This window comes from Pimephales promelas, chromosome 24 (genome assembly GCF_988280905.1).
Source record: "Pimephales promelas chromosome 24, fPimPro1.hap1.1, whole genome shotgun sequence".
In the NCBI taxonomy this organism is placed as follows: domain Eukaryota; kingdom Metazoa; phylum Chordata; class Actinopteri; order Cypriniformes; family Leuciscidae; genus Pimephales; species Pimephales promelas.
Window position 1 is genome coordinate 2,139,472 of NC_142792.1, and position 16,895 is coordinate 2,156,366.

At 36.0% G+C, this 16,895-nt stretch overlaps 1 protein-coding gene across 2 annotated transcripts; it reads right to left on the reverse strand.

The window, feature by feature from the left end:
* Positions 1–3,325: 3,325 nt before the first annotated feature.
* Positions 3,326–7,307, reverse strand: LOC120470923 (paired box protein Pax-3). Of its 2 annotated transcripts, XM_039660627.2 has the most exons (4): positions 6,883–7,292; positions 6,313–6,464; positions 4,774–4,902; positions 3,326–3,855 (listed from the first exon to the last, which is right to left on the reverse strand). In XM_039660627.2, exons 1-4 carry the CDS (start codon positions 7,280–7,282, stop codon positions 3,769–3,771), a joined length of 768 nt encoding a protein of 255 aa, XP_039516561.2. In that variant the 5' UTR covers positions 7,283–7,292; the 3' UTR covers positions 3,326–3,768. The 2 variants fall into 2 exon arrangements, with proteins under 2 accessions (XP_039516561.2, XP_088982883.1); XM_089126757.1 differs by lacking the exon at positions 3,326–3,855 and having other exon boundaries at positions 4,163–4,902; positions 6,883–7,307.
* Positions 7,308–16,895: the final 9,588 nt, after the last annotated feature.

A 16,895-nucleotide genomic window follows, 5' to 3' on the forward strand; every position in this document is an offset into this window, starting at 1 on the left:
CAGGAAATATTGATTAATCCTCTATTGACCAATTAAATAGCGGGGTTTCTGCCGTAGTCAGAAGTGCGCTGATAAGACCGAGATAGTCTTGATTTCACGTCATTGCTCAGAGGCTGTAAACACAGATAAACACGAAGGTGAAAAGTTGAACATTTGGTAGAATAAGGATGTCAAGGTAAGGCTACAGCAGTAAAAATAAACGAGTGTGTGATGGTGCAATGCCTCCAGAGAAAGTCGTGAACGAAAGGACACGAATCCGTGGTTCCTGGACTATTTTTGAGCCAGTTAACTTGAGTATGGGCTTTAAGCATAGCTGCACTACTTCCTGAACTTAAGCCAGCTCCTTGTTTCCTGTCTGCCATTATTGGACAAACTTGATTAATTCAGGTGTCTTGTTGCCATGACTACTGAGGTCAGGCACACCTGAATTAATCAATTTGGCCAATAGTGGCAGACAGGAAACAAGGAGCTGGCTTAAGTTCAGGAAGTAGTGCAGCTGTGCATAAAGCCAATTGTATGGGTTGCTGCATCCTAATTCGTATACTATCTGTCCTAAATAGGATTCGAAAATAGAATTAGTACGTCCCAAATCGTAGTATGTTGAAATGAGAGTTTCAAAGATACCCGGATGGTCTACTTTTTCCGGTCAGAATCCGAAGTGTAGATCGATGCACACTCTAACGGCTGATCTTGCCCACAAACCATTGCGCGTTGGACGAGGATTCGGTTAGAACTACAAACACGAGTAAAAAGTGTTAAAAAAAAACTACAGACACGGAGGACGCGCGAGTCCCCGCGGTTATGTTGAGAGGTTTAGATAAAGAGGTTTGAGTGATTAATTAACACTATCTGACCTGACGAAAATGAATTTATTCACATTTATTCATATTTATGTTCTCCACATTATATTGAATCTGCAGCAGCATTGTGAACTTTTATAGCCTATACTTTTAGCCATTACTTTTTAAACGCATCATTATATTCAAATTGCAAAACACGAGGAACGTATACACATGAAAGACCCATGACCGGCAGATTAACGTGCTCCGATACGGTAGGAACTAGGAAATCAAATTAGATTGAATGGAGGATTTTAACTGTGACGAGATGATTGACAGGGCAGTTTACGGTGACAGGATGCACGCAGCACGCGACAGAGCCGTCCGTTAAAGATGTCCCAAAGCGTGCCTACTCTTTTGCTACACACTCATAATTATGTACTTTTTCTTCACAAAAAGAGTACATACTTTTAGGGCGTAGTATAAGTAAGCGAATTGGGACGCAGGGTATTTCTCTCTGAAAAATCCCACAATGCACCGCAAAAACCAGGGAGAATCGATGATGAAAAGATATCTATCTTGAGCTGTCATGGAAACAATACATTTTTAGTTGAACAATTTGATAATCGATTTAAAAGGTATTTATACCTGTATGATATTTAAAGCCACATTAGACCTGCGGTTTGGCAAATGGATGAACGGATGATTCAGACGCCATCTTCTGGTGAGACGCAGGAATTCATTTGGTGCTTAATTCTCACAGTGCATTATGGGTATTCTCCAGTCTTTGAGCGTAAATTGGTTGTACATAATTTTCACAGTATTTTTACTGATTCCTTTCCAGTGCCCAGATTTGTATACACTGTGACTACTATAACTACGCTAGATTATACATTGTAACTACACGAGCAGATTGAGACGCACCCATATTTTCCCTGATTTTGCCAATATTTTACTCTAATGATTTCCGATTCATTCTTTTGAATCATTTGGTTTTGTTTTTTTTTTTTGTTTTTTGTTTTTTGGGGGGGGGGGGGGGGGACCAATCAAATTGTACAAGATTTAACACACAAAGTGATTGACAGTCAGAGTCAGTTTAAAAAGGCTTATTAAGTATGTGCTCGCCTCCTTATATCAGAAACTGATTTCTCTTCAGTGTTTAGTAGGGATGTTTTAAATTTTTTTTATTAAATTATTGAAACGTCATCTTTACAATAAGACTCCCACAAATGTCACATAATGTAGCCTATGAAAAGACATGTTTTTGGAGCTTTGTTTTGGATTTTTCCCTCACAATTGTGACTGAAAAAAGTCTGAATTGTGAGTAAAACAAGCTTCCATAACACGTCTAAGTTATTAATACAGAAAATATTCCAGCTCAGATAGATCATACGCAACATGAATCAACATGTCGTAAATCATAGCACACAAATTACATCCATCTCAAAGTCCAATAAGAAGATACATGTATTTTACAATTTTATGAGGCATGGTTGAGCTTGAGTTCATTATTCCACTGGACACATTTGTTTATATATGCACTACACAAATGTATTCATATCCAGAATGCAAATTTCTTGTCTTTTCAAGAAACAAAGTGATTTTAATGGAAAACAGCATTCTTAATATGAAAGTACCACACAGGAGCTGTATGTCAGACACTATCGGGATTTGTGTACACTATAGGAGTGGTTTTGTATGTTAATTTCTAACATCTAAACATCAATATTTTGTGAATTCTATTCTTCAAACTCATGAGGAATCAGTCGCCCTGAGATTACTCGAGGCTCGAGTTTGATTTTTGTTCAGCTTGTTTGCTGTTATCTGTGGTGTGTTTCCCTTCAGCGTTCACCCTGCAGTCACCCTTGTGTTCGCCCTCTCAACCCATCCTGACCTGCCTGCGAACTCAGTCAAATTAAGATAAGGCCCAACTTTATGGTTTAAGAGACAATAAACCAATTCAGCGATAATTAGACATTTCGACAACAATATTCATTTATGGCACCATATCCATTCAAGTTTACAGTTTATCTCTCGGAGGGCGAAGATAACATCATGATGCTGTTTAATAGAACACTTGTCATGAACTATTAATTAAATACATATTTAAGTTGTTTAAAATCTTAATGTTATACACAAACATTCTTCCAGTGGCGTTAAAGCGTTATTTATACGTTGTTCATGGAACGTTTTTCAGTTGGATGTTCTAATGTTTTTAAATGTTACAACATTCCGAGAACATTTGAATGTAACGTTCCCATAATGTTTGTAACATTCTAAAGTGGAATGTTTATATAACTTTCAAATATCCAAGAAAGAATAACATTTTAAAAACAGGACATTCAGATCATTCAGAAATAACCCCAATATAATTTCCAATAACTTAATGGGAACTGTGGAAAAATAGAATATATATATATATATATATATATATTCTATTTTTCCACAGTATATATATAATATTATACACAGGTTACATTTATAATAATATATATTTTTATTTGCTGAGTATAATGCCACTGGATGTGAACTTGAATTATAGACGTCATATTTGATTCACTTGTATGAGCCTGATCATTTCCATTTGCCATTTTCTCAGGAATGAAATCTGATCGTCTTCAGACCTCTGGAAATGAGATCTCATCTTTCATCTTCTGGAAATTTCTCCGTTCAGTCGGTGAGTGCTCTCTGTCACAAATGATAGGCCTATTATTAACTTAGTGGTTTTATCAGGGTTTTATTGTGATGAGATAAGGAAATTGAATTACAACTTGTCACGCGTTCATCACTTCACGTATGATTTCTTTTTAAAAATACATTTTATATACAAAAACACATACAGTCATGCTTATATATACACCAGTGTGGATAAGATATTAAATGTGCTTTTAATCCAAATTCAAAAGGAAAGAATAGATCCAAAAAGGGCTTGATCTTCATAACACTGAAGCTGGAAATGTCTTGTGAATGGTGGCAGACCTATGTAAGGTCAAAAGTATGAACGATGATATTCAGGAGGGCCAATGGGAGGACAGATTGACTCCGACAGCCAGAACTTCTGGTGAAAGCTCCGGCACTGGAATTGAAAAAAGCCAATTAGAAACAGAAATTTTAGCTACTTGCAAATTCATTTTTAGCATAAAGTAAAGTCGCAATGAAACTGAATAGCGACTGATCTTTTCCATATGTATCTTTGTGTATAACAGGATTATTGAAAGGGGAAAAAAAGTAGGGCGGGGACTTGGTGCATTGGTTGCTGATTGGATGTTAAGATGTGGGTGTGGCACTCACAAGTGGAGAGGCGGAGTTTAAGCGCCCTGAATGATGAACAGTCTGACGTTTTCACCAGAAGGTCTGGTTTTTATTACAACATTTGTTAAAAAAAAGAAAAGAAACAAATGCATGGATATATAACATGCATTTACAAAATAGGGTCCCACTTTATATTAAGTGGCTTTAAGTACTACATCGAAAAAACTTTTCGTTATTGCAATCTTCAATCTTACAATCATCGTTATTGTAAAACGAAGTCCATTGTATCAAATTATTAATTTCAACGTAAGTACATAGTATAAAGCCACTTATAAAGTGGAAGCCAAAATAGATATGGTGAATTATCATTTCATGTCGACTTTAAAATCCATCTTTTAATAAACAGTGTGGGATGTTATTTAGATTTAAAGAGCTAAATTTGCACAAGCAAATGATTTTGCAATTAACTGGAATTTAAATGGCTTTGAATTAAATATTAAATTTAATATCGCAAACGTTTCGTCATCTAATAAATGTACTATTTGACACTCATCAAGACCCTTATACATTACTGGTGATCCAAGATGTGATTTTATTAAAAATATTAGCTAAATTAAAGTTATTAATTTAACTTTGTTACTCAAGTTAAAGGTTAGTTATTTCTGTGCTTTTTCTCTTTCGGGACATCAGTAATTTGGCTCAAAGGTCCTCCGCTCGTGGATGGATGTGAAGGAAAGTTTACCGGAACAAAGAGGACAGGAGGCAGGAGGTGCCGGTAAATGTGTTTTGCATCTTTCGACACTGCTAACGGTCTGTGCGCGGCTTTAGCTTCACTGCGCCTCCACTTCGCCCGTCGGTTCTGGAACCAGATCTAAACAAATAGGATAAATAAATATCACTCTTAAAAAAAATCGCTCTTTGGCTGAACATGATTCAATCATGGACAGTGTTTCCACTTGATTAAAACAAGTAAAGCCCAAAAGAATCAGCCATGTAAAACTAACTCGAATCAATGATGTCCATTTAACTGAATCCCCCATTTAATGCTTCTGTGCATTTAAATAACAACAAACTAAATATAACTTTTCTTTACACACTTCATTAGTCCAGAAGTTATACTGGTTTCATCCAGAGTTATACTATGTGCTTAAAGCAATTTAATTAGCAGGTTTATACAAATTTCTCAAAAATGCATAAAATAACACTTTATTTCAAGATTTACTCTCCCACTTCAGCCGCGTTGTAATTGTAAAGCATGATGGGAAGTGAAAGTCCTGTTTGATTGGGTTACTTGATTGAAACATGTTATTTCAAAATGAGTCAAAGAAAACTGTTTCAAGTCAGTTTAACATGAATCACATTTAAACCAATGATTTTAATGTAAATCAAAATAAATTGTTGACAGACATATACTTATTCATATCTACTTAATATCCATACTATGTATATTATGTTGTATTATAGCTGAAATTATATAAGCAGTGTTATTTATACAATATTTTATGTAGACTCATACAAAATACATACTTAAATTATATATAGCAAGGTGCAAATACTGACATGGTAATTGAATTATGTTATAGTAGATTTTTATATTATATTATAATATATTATTCATAGCTCAATATTTATACTTTAATATAAATTAGTTTTTCGCGCCACAGAACTACTTAGACAAATCCAAAAAGCTAGATTAATGTGTGTTGAGTTACAGCAAATAAATGATATATTTCTTCCTTACACTGTAAAAATGAATATGCTTTATCTAATCAAAAAAATTGTGGCAACAAATTCTTAATTAAATTTAACATAAATATGAGTAATAATTAATCAAATTAATTCCTTAAAAGTTAGTAAAACTTAAAAAGTCAAGTCACCATTATGATGATCTGTGTTTATTTAGGTTTATTTTAAAATGACGGTTTTGTCCTTCAGTGATTCTGCTGGTTAACATCAGGTGTCTTTAATGTTGGCATTATAAAATAAAGAGCTCTTAATTAATCTTTGATGCCTGTCTGTCAGTGAGATATTTTTGTTAATTGTTTTGGTGTGAACTTCACTAATGGTTAACTTTTAAGGAATAATTTGATTAATTACTACTCAATTCTAATTTGTTCAATTTAATTAATAATATTGCTTGTAATCTGTTGCCACAATCCTATTGTTTAGATAAAGCATATTCATTTTTATAATGTATATGCCTACAAAAATCTTAATATTGCAATAGTCATATCTTAACGAAAGCATGGATGATTAGTGTGTTTGGGAGGGCGTATAGTACCTGCACTCGTCCCTCGGAGAGCTGCGTTCGACAGGCGACCTGGTCTCGGGTGTGTGCGTCAGGATAGTGTGTTTCCTGGAAAACTCTCTCCAGCTCCTCCAGCTGGGTCACTGTGAACGTGGTCCGCACCCGTCTGTGACCCGACCCACGGGCTGCACCATCAGAAACGTAGGAGAAAAATTGCTTATTGGGTTAAACAGATAAGAAATGGTATATTTTTTGATTGCACTTTATTTTAAGGTGTCGTTGTTACAGTGTAATAATTAGATAACTGTACATACTTATATAGAGTAGGATTAGGATTTGGTTGAGGGGTAGTTGCATGTTAATGTTATTACGATAAGTATATATAACAAGGACACTGCAAAATAAAGTGTTACCGGTACTTATTTTTCTTGGTCACACTTTATTTTAAGGTGTCATTAATTATATATTAAGAACTGGGTAACATGGGTTATGATGTTTGGTTGAGGGTTAGTTGCATGTAATTATGCATGTAACAAGGACACTGTAAAATAAAGTGTTAAACAAGTTATTAAGCCTGATATCAGTTGACAATAAAAAAGACACCTGTGCATTGGCTGATTTTAGGAGCGTCCGGCTTTATGTTGGTCTGTGTGCATCCAGATGTCTTGTCTAGGTCTGTTCTTTCAGGTCGGACTGTCAAACTGGACGGTTTTTTCAGTATTTCCTCGATAGAGTGAGACAGAAACTTTGAGCTGTGTGTGGATGTCCTGCTCTCCGTGTGTTTCTCTAGCTCCACATCAACTAATTGCATTGTGCTGTCGTCCTCAGCGTCCCAGATCGACTTGAGCTTCTCCAACAAGTTGTCTAGTAGTTGCGTTCCCAGTCTGTGTGATGATATGGTCGAAGCATTCATAGGAGGAGTGTAACTAAACTCCTCAGTCATAAATGCTGCTCCACCTCTATCCAAACCATCAAAAACTGCTTGGGATATTTTCAAATGCATGCCTTTTATTGATTGGCTAACAATGCAACAGGGCTGGTGTGGCGCATTATAATTGCTTGATAAGAGTTTTTATTTATATAAATGATGACAATTATTTCTTAAGCAGTGTAATTTGGCCATTGCAGTTGCACAGATGTGTGAGATCTAATAGCATATTTGACATAGACAACAGCGCCATCCAGTGGTCAGTTGTAGGTTGACTTTGTTGTTGCAACTGTAGAAGTGATGACGTCACTTTGTAGGACAACTCCCTATAGACTTTTGGAAAATCGCAAAAAAAAAAATAAGATCTGTGTTTAACAAAGGTTTGTGACCCTTACACGTTTTGTCTAGCAAGATAATCTTTACAAGTGAATCCAACATTTATACATTTTGAAGCCTATATAAAGATTTTAAAAAACACAATCAGACACAATAAAGTTAAAAAACACAAGCAGGTTATAACTGTGTGTTCTATGTCATAGATCAAAACGTGAAAATATTTAGAGGCTTTATACACCTTATTTCAGGCGATTTAGCAAAAACCCATTCAAAAATCCCATAGGCTTTAGCGCGAGGGAACCGTAGTGCTAAAATGCTAACTCACTTCCGCGTTTTGGCCTACAGAGTGACGTCGTAACTTCGCCACTCTATGCAGACGTTCGATCACGTGCGTTTTATTTAAAAACACGCCCACCAAAGACACGACAGCCAATCCCATACTGTAAAATGAAAATTGACTTTTCAGGCCATCTATATTGCTAGTGTACTCCTAAAAGATGATTTAGCACAAATGTATATGTATTAAAAATACATTTCTCTGAACATGATAAACATCTATTAACTTTACATTGAGACAGCTGTGATTAAAACACATAAATAATTGTATATATCACTATGTCTAATAATAATATTTAATTTTTATGACCAACATAGGCCATCAGGACATTACAAGTCGTCCGTGTCACGCTTATCTCTTTGTATGTGAAATGATCAGGGTTGAGTATTGATGTTTAAACATGGAAGGCCAGTTGTGATGCCATGAACGAGCTATGTTTGCAGTTTAGTTTCAATAAATATTTTGGGTGGACTGGGAAGTAACTGTTTTCCATATATCAATGTCAGTCCCACCCTGGCTGTGGGAGCAGAGTACAGTAGGGTGAAAGTCAGCGTAGATATTATTCATCCTTTCACTATTTATCCACACTCAGATCTAAAAGTCAGGCTACAGACGTCCTTCATGGATGACTCGAGGGAGATTTTCATCTATATTAGATGACGGTTTGTCCGTGACTGACGTGTCTCTGGCTAAATCTGTGTGTGTGTGTGTGTGTGTGTGTGTGTGTGTGTTTATCTGTGCTGCGATTCACATTTCTGGAAGCACTTGAAAGTCTTTTACCCCTGGAGACACTAGATGGCAGCCTAAGACATCAAAAGCAGCGTGTTTTATGTGTGTAGAGATGAGCAGCACTGTAATGAAAAAATAGAAAAGCATTACATATTTAACTGTAATTAAAGCTCATAACACTCATATTCACACCTCAATCAGAACAAAATCAAACTGCGATTGACATGAATAAGGAATATGGCTTGTATATATTGGCATTTTAGCACCAATTCTATGTTATTTACTTTTTATAGCTGGCTACGCTCTAAAAATGCTGGGTTGTTTTAACCCAATTTTGGGTCAAATATGGACAAACCCAGCCATTGTGTTACATTTTTTAAATTACATTTTTAACCCAATGTTTGAGTTTGTCCATATTTGACCCAAAATTGAGTTAAAACAACCCAGCATTTTTCATTTTAAGGTGGCGTAGTTACATTTACGGACTCAAATACTTACTTATTATAGAGTTAAGGTTAGGGTTTATGGTTTGTAATCATGCATAATTAACTGTTATAAGTGTCACCTTAATAATTAAGTGTTACCTTTTAGATTTATATTAAACTTTAACATGGGCATTGTGTATGCCATTCTGAGCATATTTAGCACGCTTTACTAAACGGATTATTCTATGTGAACAGTTTTGTTTTCAGCTTTTCTCTCGGGCGTCTGCTACTCCTCTGACAGTCGACCTTTTCTCCGCTAGTCTCTGCTGTAATCTGTCTCTGAGAGGCAGGAGTTGTGCCAGATAGCTTTATTTCTGCAGTCTGAAGCAGCAAATGGATTACACATTCAATTAACACACAAGCCATCCTGCGCTCGCAGCCTCACGGCCAATTTACATGTCAACAATACGACACGTCTTAACAACAACAACGTTCAATTACTTCATTTGCAGCAGCACTTGTGATCCTCACACTGATAAACCCAGATTCTCATAAATATATAGGCTATTTATTTATTAATCAGCCACAGACCCCCTGCAGTACCTGCATGTGCCCATAGGGGGCTGTAAACCTCCTGTTCAAAATGGGCTTTACAGGATCGTGACTAATAACTCTGAACTATAAAACCTGTTCGCTCTGAGCCTGAATGAAATGTCACACTGCTAACTATTTTTAGTATTTGAAGCATTAATACAGTATGCATACAATCACATGACACAATATTGACTGTATTAGAAATCGGTGCTGTCATGATTCTTGTCTTGTGTGTACTTTTGTCATTTCCTGTCTTGTGCCATATTTTGTAGTCCTATGTAGTTTTTCATGTTGATTCCGTCTCCCCAGGTGTATCTTGTTTGCCTCTGTGTATCTATAGCCCTTGTGTTTCACTTGTTACTTTGTGAGTTGTTGTACATGTGTGGTTGCTTATAGTTTGGTCCTTCTCATGGTTTTATTTCTTTATTATTTGTTCTATGTGCTATTTCATTAAAATCATTATATATATATATATATATATATATATATATATATATATTGTATTTTAGCTTTTGGCAACCTGATCAAATAATTACTCCTATAGAAAGTTTTCATAAATATTTTGCACACTTTAACACAGATTATGTTGAAACAGTTTTCACTCAGATATTGCTAGTAAATTTCAGAAATAATGCCAGTAACAGTGTATTAAACATGAAATTTTGAAGTGGAATGACTGAAATACACTCTTAGAAGAAATGGTTCTATTTAGAACCAGAAATGGTTCCATCCCCCACTTCATATTTGGAACTCCAAAATGGTTCTATATAATGTAGAACCTTTTTTTTTTGGTAAAAGATTCTATTGGCCAAGTATGGAACCCCAGGGTTCTATATAGAACCCAGAGGAACACTTTTTAAAGAGTGTATAGAACCTTTTACCAAAAAGAGTAAGGAGTTCCAAATACGTAGCGCTGATAGAACCTTTTAAGGTTCTATATAGAACCTTTTCTTCTAAGTGTGTAGTATTAACACTCACTATAAGTTATTTGTCACACTGGGATATTGCATGTGTGCATGTAATAGGGAATTTCCATGCATGCATAATATTTACACTATATAATGTACTGTGCATATTGCAAAAATAGTAAGAGTTGCATCCTAAAATGCTTTCCCAATGTCGCTCGTTGCCTAAGGTGTGTGTGTTTCAGTGCTATTGGTTGATTTATCCAGAGCTGTCTCTGCCTTGTGGCTCTTCTATAGCAGTCGACTTGCTGATTCCCAGACCACTGAAGGTCGAGCTCAAACACAGCTCTGGAGCAGCCGGACGGCACTGCATCTTCCAGGTGAAAGCATTTGAGTGAACACTTTTCATGCAACATTAAAGAGACTGCAATCAGTCCAAAGTGCACAAGGGTTTGAAGGAAAAGTTGGTCTGTCGTTATTTTCTCCTCATGCCGTTCCGGATTTGACTGCCTCTCTCATAGTTAAATTATAGCTTTGTGTGATGAACAGAGTCAATAGACTGATTATATGAAGCTTTGATGGTGCTTTTTGTCATTTTTAAAGCTTCACAGTGGCAATGATTTTTTTTTTTTTTTGGATGATCTGTCCCTTTAAGTGTGTGTTACATCATCAGATGGGGAGTTAGTAGCTGCTTTACTGTATATGGAGGACATACATCTGACTGTTTAGTATGCATCATTCTCTACATGCCTGTATCTATTTTTGACTATCCTTCACTCGCCTAAAGGTTATATGGCTGTGTGTAACTCAAAACTGGCTAGAGCTCTTGTCTGCTATACTGTAGACCCGTTTCATTATTCCCTTTGCTAATTGTCCTGTCCTGTTCTGTCTCGGTTTTCCCTCATATCTTAATCTGGGAAAAGGCACTGCAGTGTCATTGTGCATTCTGTTCACAGTTCTCAGAGGGAAGCTCGCTTTGGTGTAGACTAGTGAAGTTCGGTGGTGTGAAATGAAAATGCTGTATCATGTTATACTCTTCATGTTTTCTGTTGAATGAGCGTATTAAAATGTATAAAAACGTATTTTTGCATGCAGAGACACATGCAGCAGCCATTCAAATCACACTAGACACTGCAAAGGAACACCATGGCAACCACATTGAAACCCTGGCAACCACCCACAACTACATAGCATCTTGGTAACCACTGTAGCAACTGCATAGCAACATGTTAAAATCCCTAAGAACATTTTCGCCATCACATAGTAGCGTTATTATTCACTCACCATAGCAACCATATAACAACACCCTGACAACCACCCACAACACACTAGCAACCACAGAGGAATTCAAACCACCTAAAACATTCTCACAACCACATAGAAACCACGGGCAACAACCAATAACTGCATAGCAACATTTTGGCAACCACCTAGAACACTGATGCAACTGCATAGCAACATGGTCAAATCACCAAGAACATTTTCGCAATCACATAGTAGCATGTTATCAATCATCCAGCTCACCATAGCAACCATATAACAACACCCTGACAATTACCCACAACACACTAGCAACCACAGAGGAATTCAAACCACCTAAAACATTCTCACAACCACATAGAAACCACGGCAACGACCAACAATTGCATAGCAACATCTTGGCAACCACCTAGAACACTGTTGCAACTGCATAGCAACATGGTCAAATCACTCAGAACATTTTTGCAACCACATAGTAGCATGTTATCAATCATCCAGCTCACCATAGCAACCATATAACAACACCCTGACAATTACCCACAACACACTAGCAACCACAGAGGAATTCAAACCACCTAAAACATTCTCACAACCACATAGAAACCACGGCAACAACCAACAACTGCATAGCAACATCTTGGCAACCACCTAGAACACTGATGCAACTGCATAGCAACATGGTCAAATCACCAAGAACATTTTCGCAATCACATAGTAGCATGTTATCAATCATCCAGCTCACCATAGCAACCATATAACAACACCCTGACAACCACCCACAACACACTAGCAACCACAGAGGAATTCAAACCACCTAAAACATTCTCACAACCACATAGAAACCACGGCAACGACCAACAATTGCATAGCAACATCTTGGCAACCACCTAGAACACTGTTGCAACTGCATAGCAACATGGTCAAATCACTCAGAACATTTTTGCAACCACATAGTAGCATGTTATCAATCATCCAGCTCACCATAGCAACCATATAACAACACCCTGACAATTACCCACAACACACTAGCAACCACAGAGGAATTCAAACCACCTAAAACATTCTCACAACCACATAGAAACCACGGCAACAACCAACAACTGCATAGCAACATCTTGGCAACCACCTAGAACACTGTTGCAACTGCATAGCAACATGGTCAAATCACTCAGAACATTTTTGCAACCACATAGTAGCATGTTATCAATCATCCAGCTCACCATAGCAACCATATAACAACACCCTGACAATTACCCACAACACACTAGCAACCACAGAGGAATTCAAACCACCTAAAACATTCTCACAACCACATAGAAACCACGGCAACAACCAACAACTGCATAGCAACATCTTGGCAACCACCTAGAACACTGTTGCAACACACCAAAATCACTAAGAACTGGCTGGTAGTTTAGTTTTAGCTGTGTCATTGAAATTGGAATAGAGATTGTGAGCTCTAACTGGTATCTAAAAATGTTGGTGTCGTAACTGCATAAGCGGCAGATGTGCCGAAAAGTTAGTTTTAGACCCTGTGTATTTATCATCTCATGTGTCAGCGCTGTGATCACATTTAATGCAAGGAGTGACAAGGAGCCTCCAGCAATATTTATTCACGATTGTGTTTTTTCAAGCATCATTACCCATCACGGTACATGTAAACATGACAGCGGCTGCAGTGCAACACGGATCCGATGAGACGTTTCCGTTAACGAGAAGCCTCATTGGTTCCTCGACTTACTGCTCTGCGATGCACGTTTGGATAGAGACAGAGCCGCATGCAAGAATCCTTTATGACTTTGGTGACTTTCTCCGTAAACTTGATTTATGTGTGTTGTAAAATTACTTTAGGACAGACGTCTGTCAGTCAAGCTCTACTACGTGACTCTAGTGCCCCACACCTTTATAAGGTCATATCATGGAAACAGGATTCCTCTCGTTCTTTTAATAATAAATGTCGGCATACATTGACATTCACAGGTCAACCTGGAGCATTTATGAAAAATGTGCTGCAAATATGGCTCATTGACAAATGTGCATGTTACCATTTGACTGGCTATATTTAACACTTATTCAGCAACTTATTTTGGTGTAAAAAAAATATTTATTGATAATCACATTAACATTTATTGATTATTATTGAACATTATTTATGAATTTAAATTGTGTTTATTTTTATAATTATTATGTAATATATATAATCATTTAAATTAAACATTTTGTATTTAAAATAAATTTAATGTTTATTTATTTATTTATTTATTAATATTTTTATATTTATCCAAATAAGTATTTATTGATTAAAATGTATCATTTCTTTTTGTATTTTAATTGTACTTATATTACATATTTAATTATATTTTCAAATGTTGTCTATATAGCCAGTAGCAAAAACAACCTGTTTCATTTTTAGGGTGAGAATATAAAATACTACAAAATAAGATATTAATGTAAAAACAAATTACACATACTTTTGCTACAATAAACCTTGACTGATATTTTAAGAAGAGTTTAGGAATTGAAGTAATGCTACAAAAGTGAAGAAGCTGTTATTGAGTTAAATAATGCCTTATTTTTATAAGAACTGAGTGAGATTTACATTTGCATTTGGCAAAGTGACTTGCATTGCATTCAAGGAATAGTTTATCATGCATTCCTTATTCATGTCAATCGCAGTTTGATTTTGTTCTGATTGAGGTGTGAATACGCAACCCGAGTGTTTTATTGCTTTAAAGGGTTAGTTCACCCAAAAATGAAAATGATGTCATTAATGATGTCGTCCCAAGCCCGTCAGACCTCGTTCATCTTGAGAACACAGTTTAAGATATTTTAGATTTAGTCCGAGAGCTTTCTGTCCCTCCATTGAAAATGTATGTACGGTCTACTGTTTAAGAAGATAAATACATCATCAAAGTAGTCATGTGACATCAGTGGGTTACTTACAATGTTTTGAAGCATCGAAAATACATTTTAGTCCAAAAATAACAAAAACTACGACTTAATTCAGCATTGTGTTGTCTTCCGGTTCTGTTGTGGATCAGTGAAAAAAATATTATTTATATATGAAATATTTATATTTATAATATATATAATATAAATTATATATAAATCTATATACAGAATATACATGAAAATATTTCTTAAATATATACAATCATGTGTTTGTATTTATATAAATATATATATAAAATATATTGAATGAAACCCTATACTCTACAGGAATGAGCATCAGCATCGATGACTCTAACACAGAATAGAAACACACGAGCTGCCCGTGTGAAGTTAGATGGCGTGTTTCATGCCGTCAGACAGAGATCGAGGTGGGCCGGATCCACTGCAGCACCCAGCGGACTCCTCTGTCCTGAAGCAGAAAACACACACGTTTAGACATGAATGACAGTACAGAGGAGAGCGCTGTCAGGTCAGATTTACAGCGGCTGCTTTACACTCTCTGATCTGGAGACAGACACTGTTTTCGGGTCCATTAACCCTGAAATGAAATCAGCGTCAAGTAAATCACCGCTCCTCCTCTAGAGTCCAGACGGATGAAGGTTGAATTACCAACTCAAAGATTGGCAGCACATGCAAACGCTCTCCGTCAGTAAAATCAATGTGTTTTACTCTATACACCCCCTATATAGCCCAAGACGACATTCAGAGACTACTCCACTGTACTTCTGCTACAGTGCAGAGAGATCAAAAGGATAAACAATGCAGATTTATTTTTTACAACCAGTTTTAATCATATTTACCAGGAGTGCCATTAATTCTGGGCATCATATGTAAATAGAGTATGATATAAAGAGTTACACAGAAACATTGAAGAACCTTAAGAGTCGGACTAAATTCCAGGTTAATGTCAAAGTAATAACTTTAGTTATTTATATGTAGTTAAGTAACTAAAGTATATTTTTTATTAATTAATTATATTGACTACCAAATGAAAAAACGACTGGATTTAATCTGGGGTCACTTGCTCTAAGAGCGTAAGATGTCCTGAGGACTGATCTGAGAACATGAGTGTGTGTGATGATCTCTGACAGACATCAGATGATGCTCTTGTCCGTCCCTCATTAGCTGGAGGGGATGTGCGTTCGCTTGCCGTAGTCCTGACCTGTATGACATCATCAGGAACAGGACGGGAAAGGGCAGCGCTGTCGGAGGAGATGTTCTGCATCCATCTGACCAGAAAAGTGTGTGTGAGTGTTTAAAGATCAGACGTGACTGTCAAATTTACTACGGCATATGGCATCATTTTACTCTATACCACAATGCAATGGGCTCATGACCTCTCAAATCCAGTGTGACGGATGATGAACCACAATTTTTATATCCAATTCAAATAATATCCATTTATCAACTTGGAAAAGGGTATTTAGAATTTTTTTAATGTGTGAAAATGTCTCTGTTTATTCAAATTTGAAGTTAAAAACATCTATCTATCTATCTATCTATCTATCTATCTATCTATCTATCTATCTATCTATCTATCTATCTATCTATCTATCTATCTATCTATCTATCTATCTATCTATCTATCTATCTATCTATCTATCTATCTATCTATCTATCTATCTATCTATCTATCTATCTATCTATCTATCTGTCTGTCTGTCTGTCTGTCTGTCTGTCTGTCTGTCTGTCTGTCTGTCTGTCTATCTATCTATCTGTCTATCTATCTATCATTTAGTTATTTATTTAATTTATGTATGTATGTATGTATGTATGTATTTATTTATTTATTTATTTATTTATTTTATTTATTATTTCTGCAGGTTTGGGCCAATAATACAGTTTTTTTTATTCGCTTTGGTACTATTTTCACAAGTAAGGTGTATATTTTCAAAACTCTTAGTACAAAAACCCAAACTGATCACACTTGTAACGCAGCTAGTCATTCTTTCAAAACCTGATGTAATGCTTTCAGTCAGTTGCACATGTTTTCAGTCCACATAATCATTATTTCAAACACAAGATTATTGTAATATGTAATGAGAACATTTGGTTTAATCACTGAAACACAACAATATGATCTTCTTTCAGTTTAGTACTTTTAACAATCAGTTCATCCAACAGCAAACAATGCAAGATACATGTTTCAA

Bases quoted from the DNA above. Each gene is read 5' to 3' on its own strand.
- LOC120470923 (XM_089126757.1), bottom strand. From the start codon at position 7,282: ATGCATTTGAAAATATCCCAAGCAGTTTTTGATGGTTTGGATAGAGGT. The intron at 6,465-6,882 runs GTGTCTTTTTTA...CTGATGGTGCAG, and splicing joins TAAAATCAGCCAATGCACAG to CCCGTGGGTCGGGTCACAGA. The intron at 4,903-6,312 runs GTACTATACGCC...CTATTTGTTTAG, and splicing joins TCTCCGAGGGACGAGTGCAG to ATCTGGTTCCAGAACCGACG.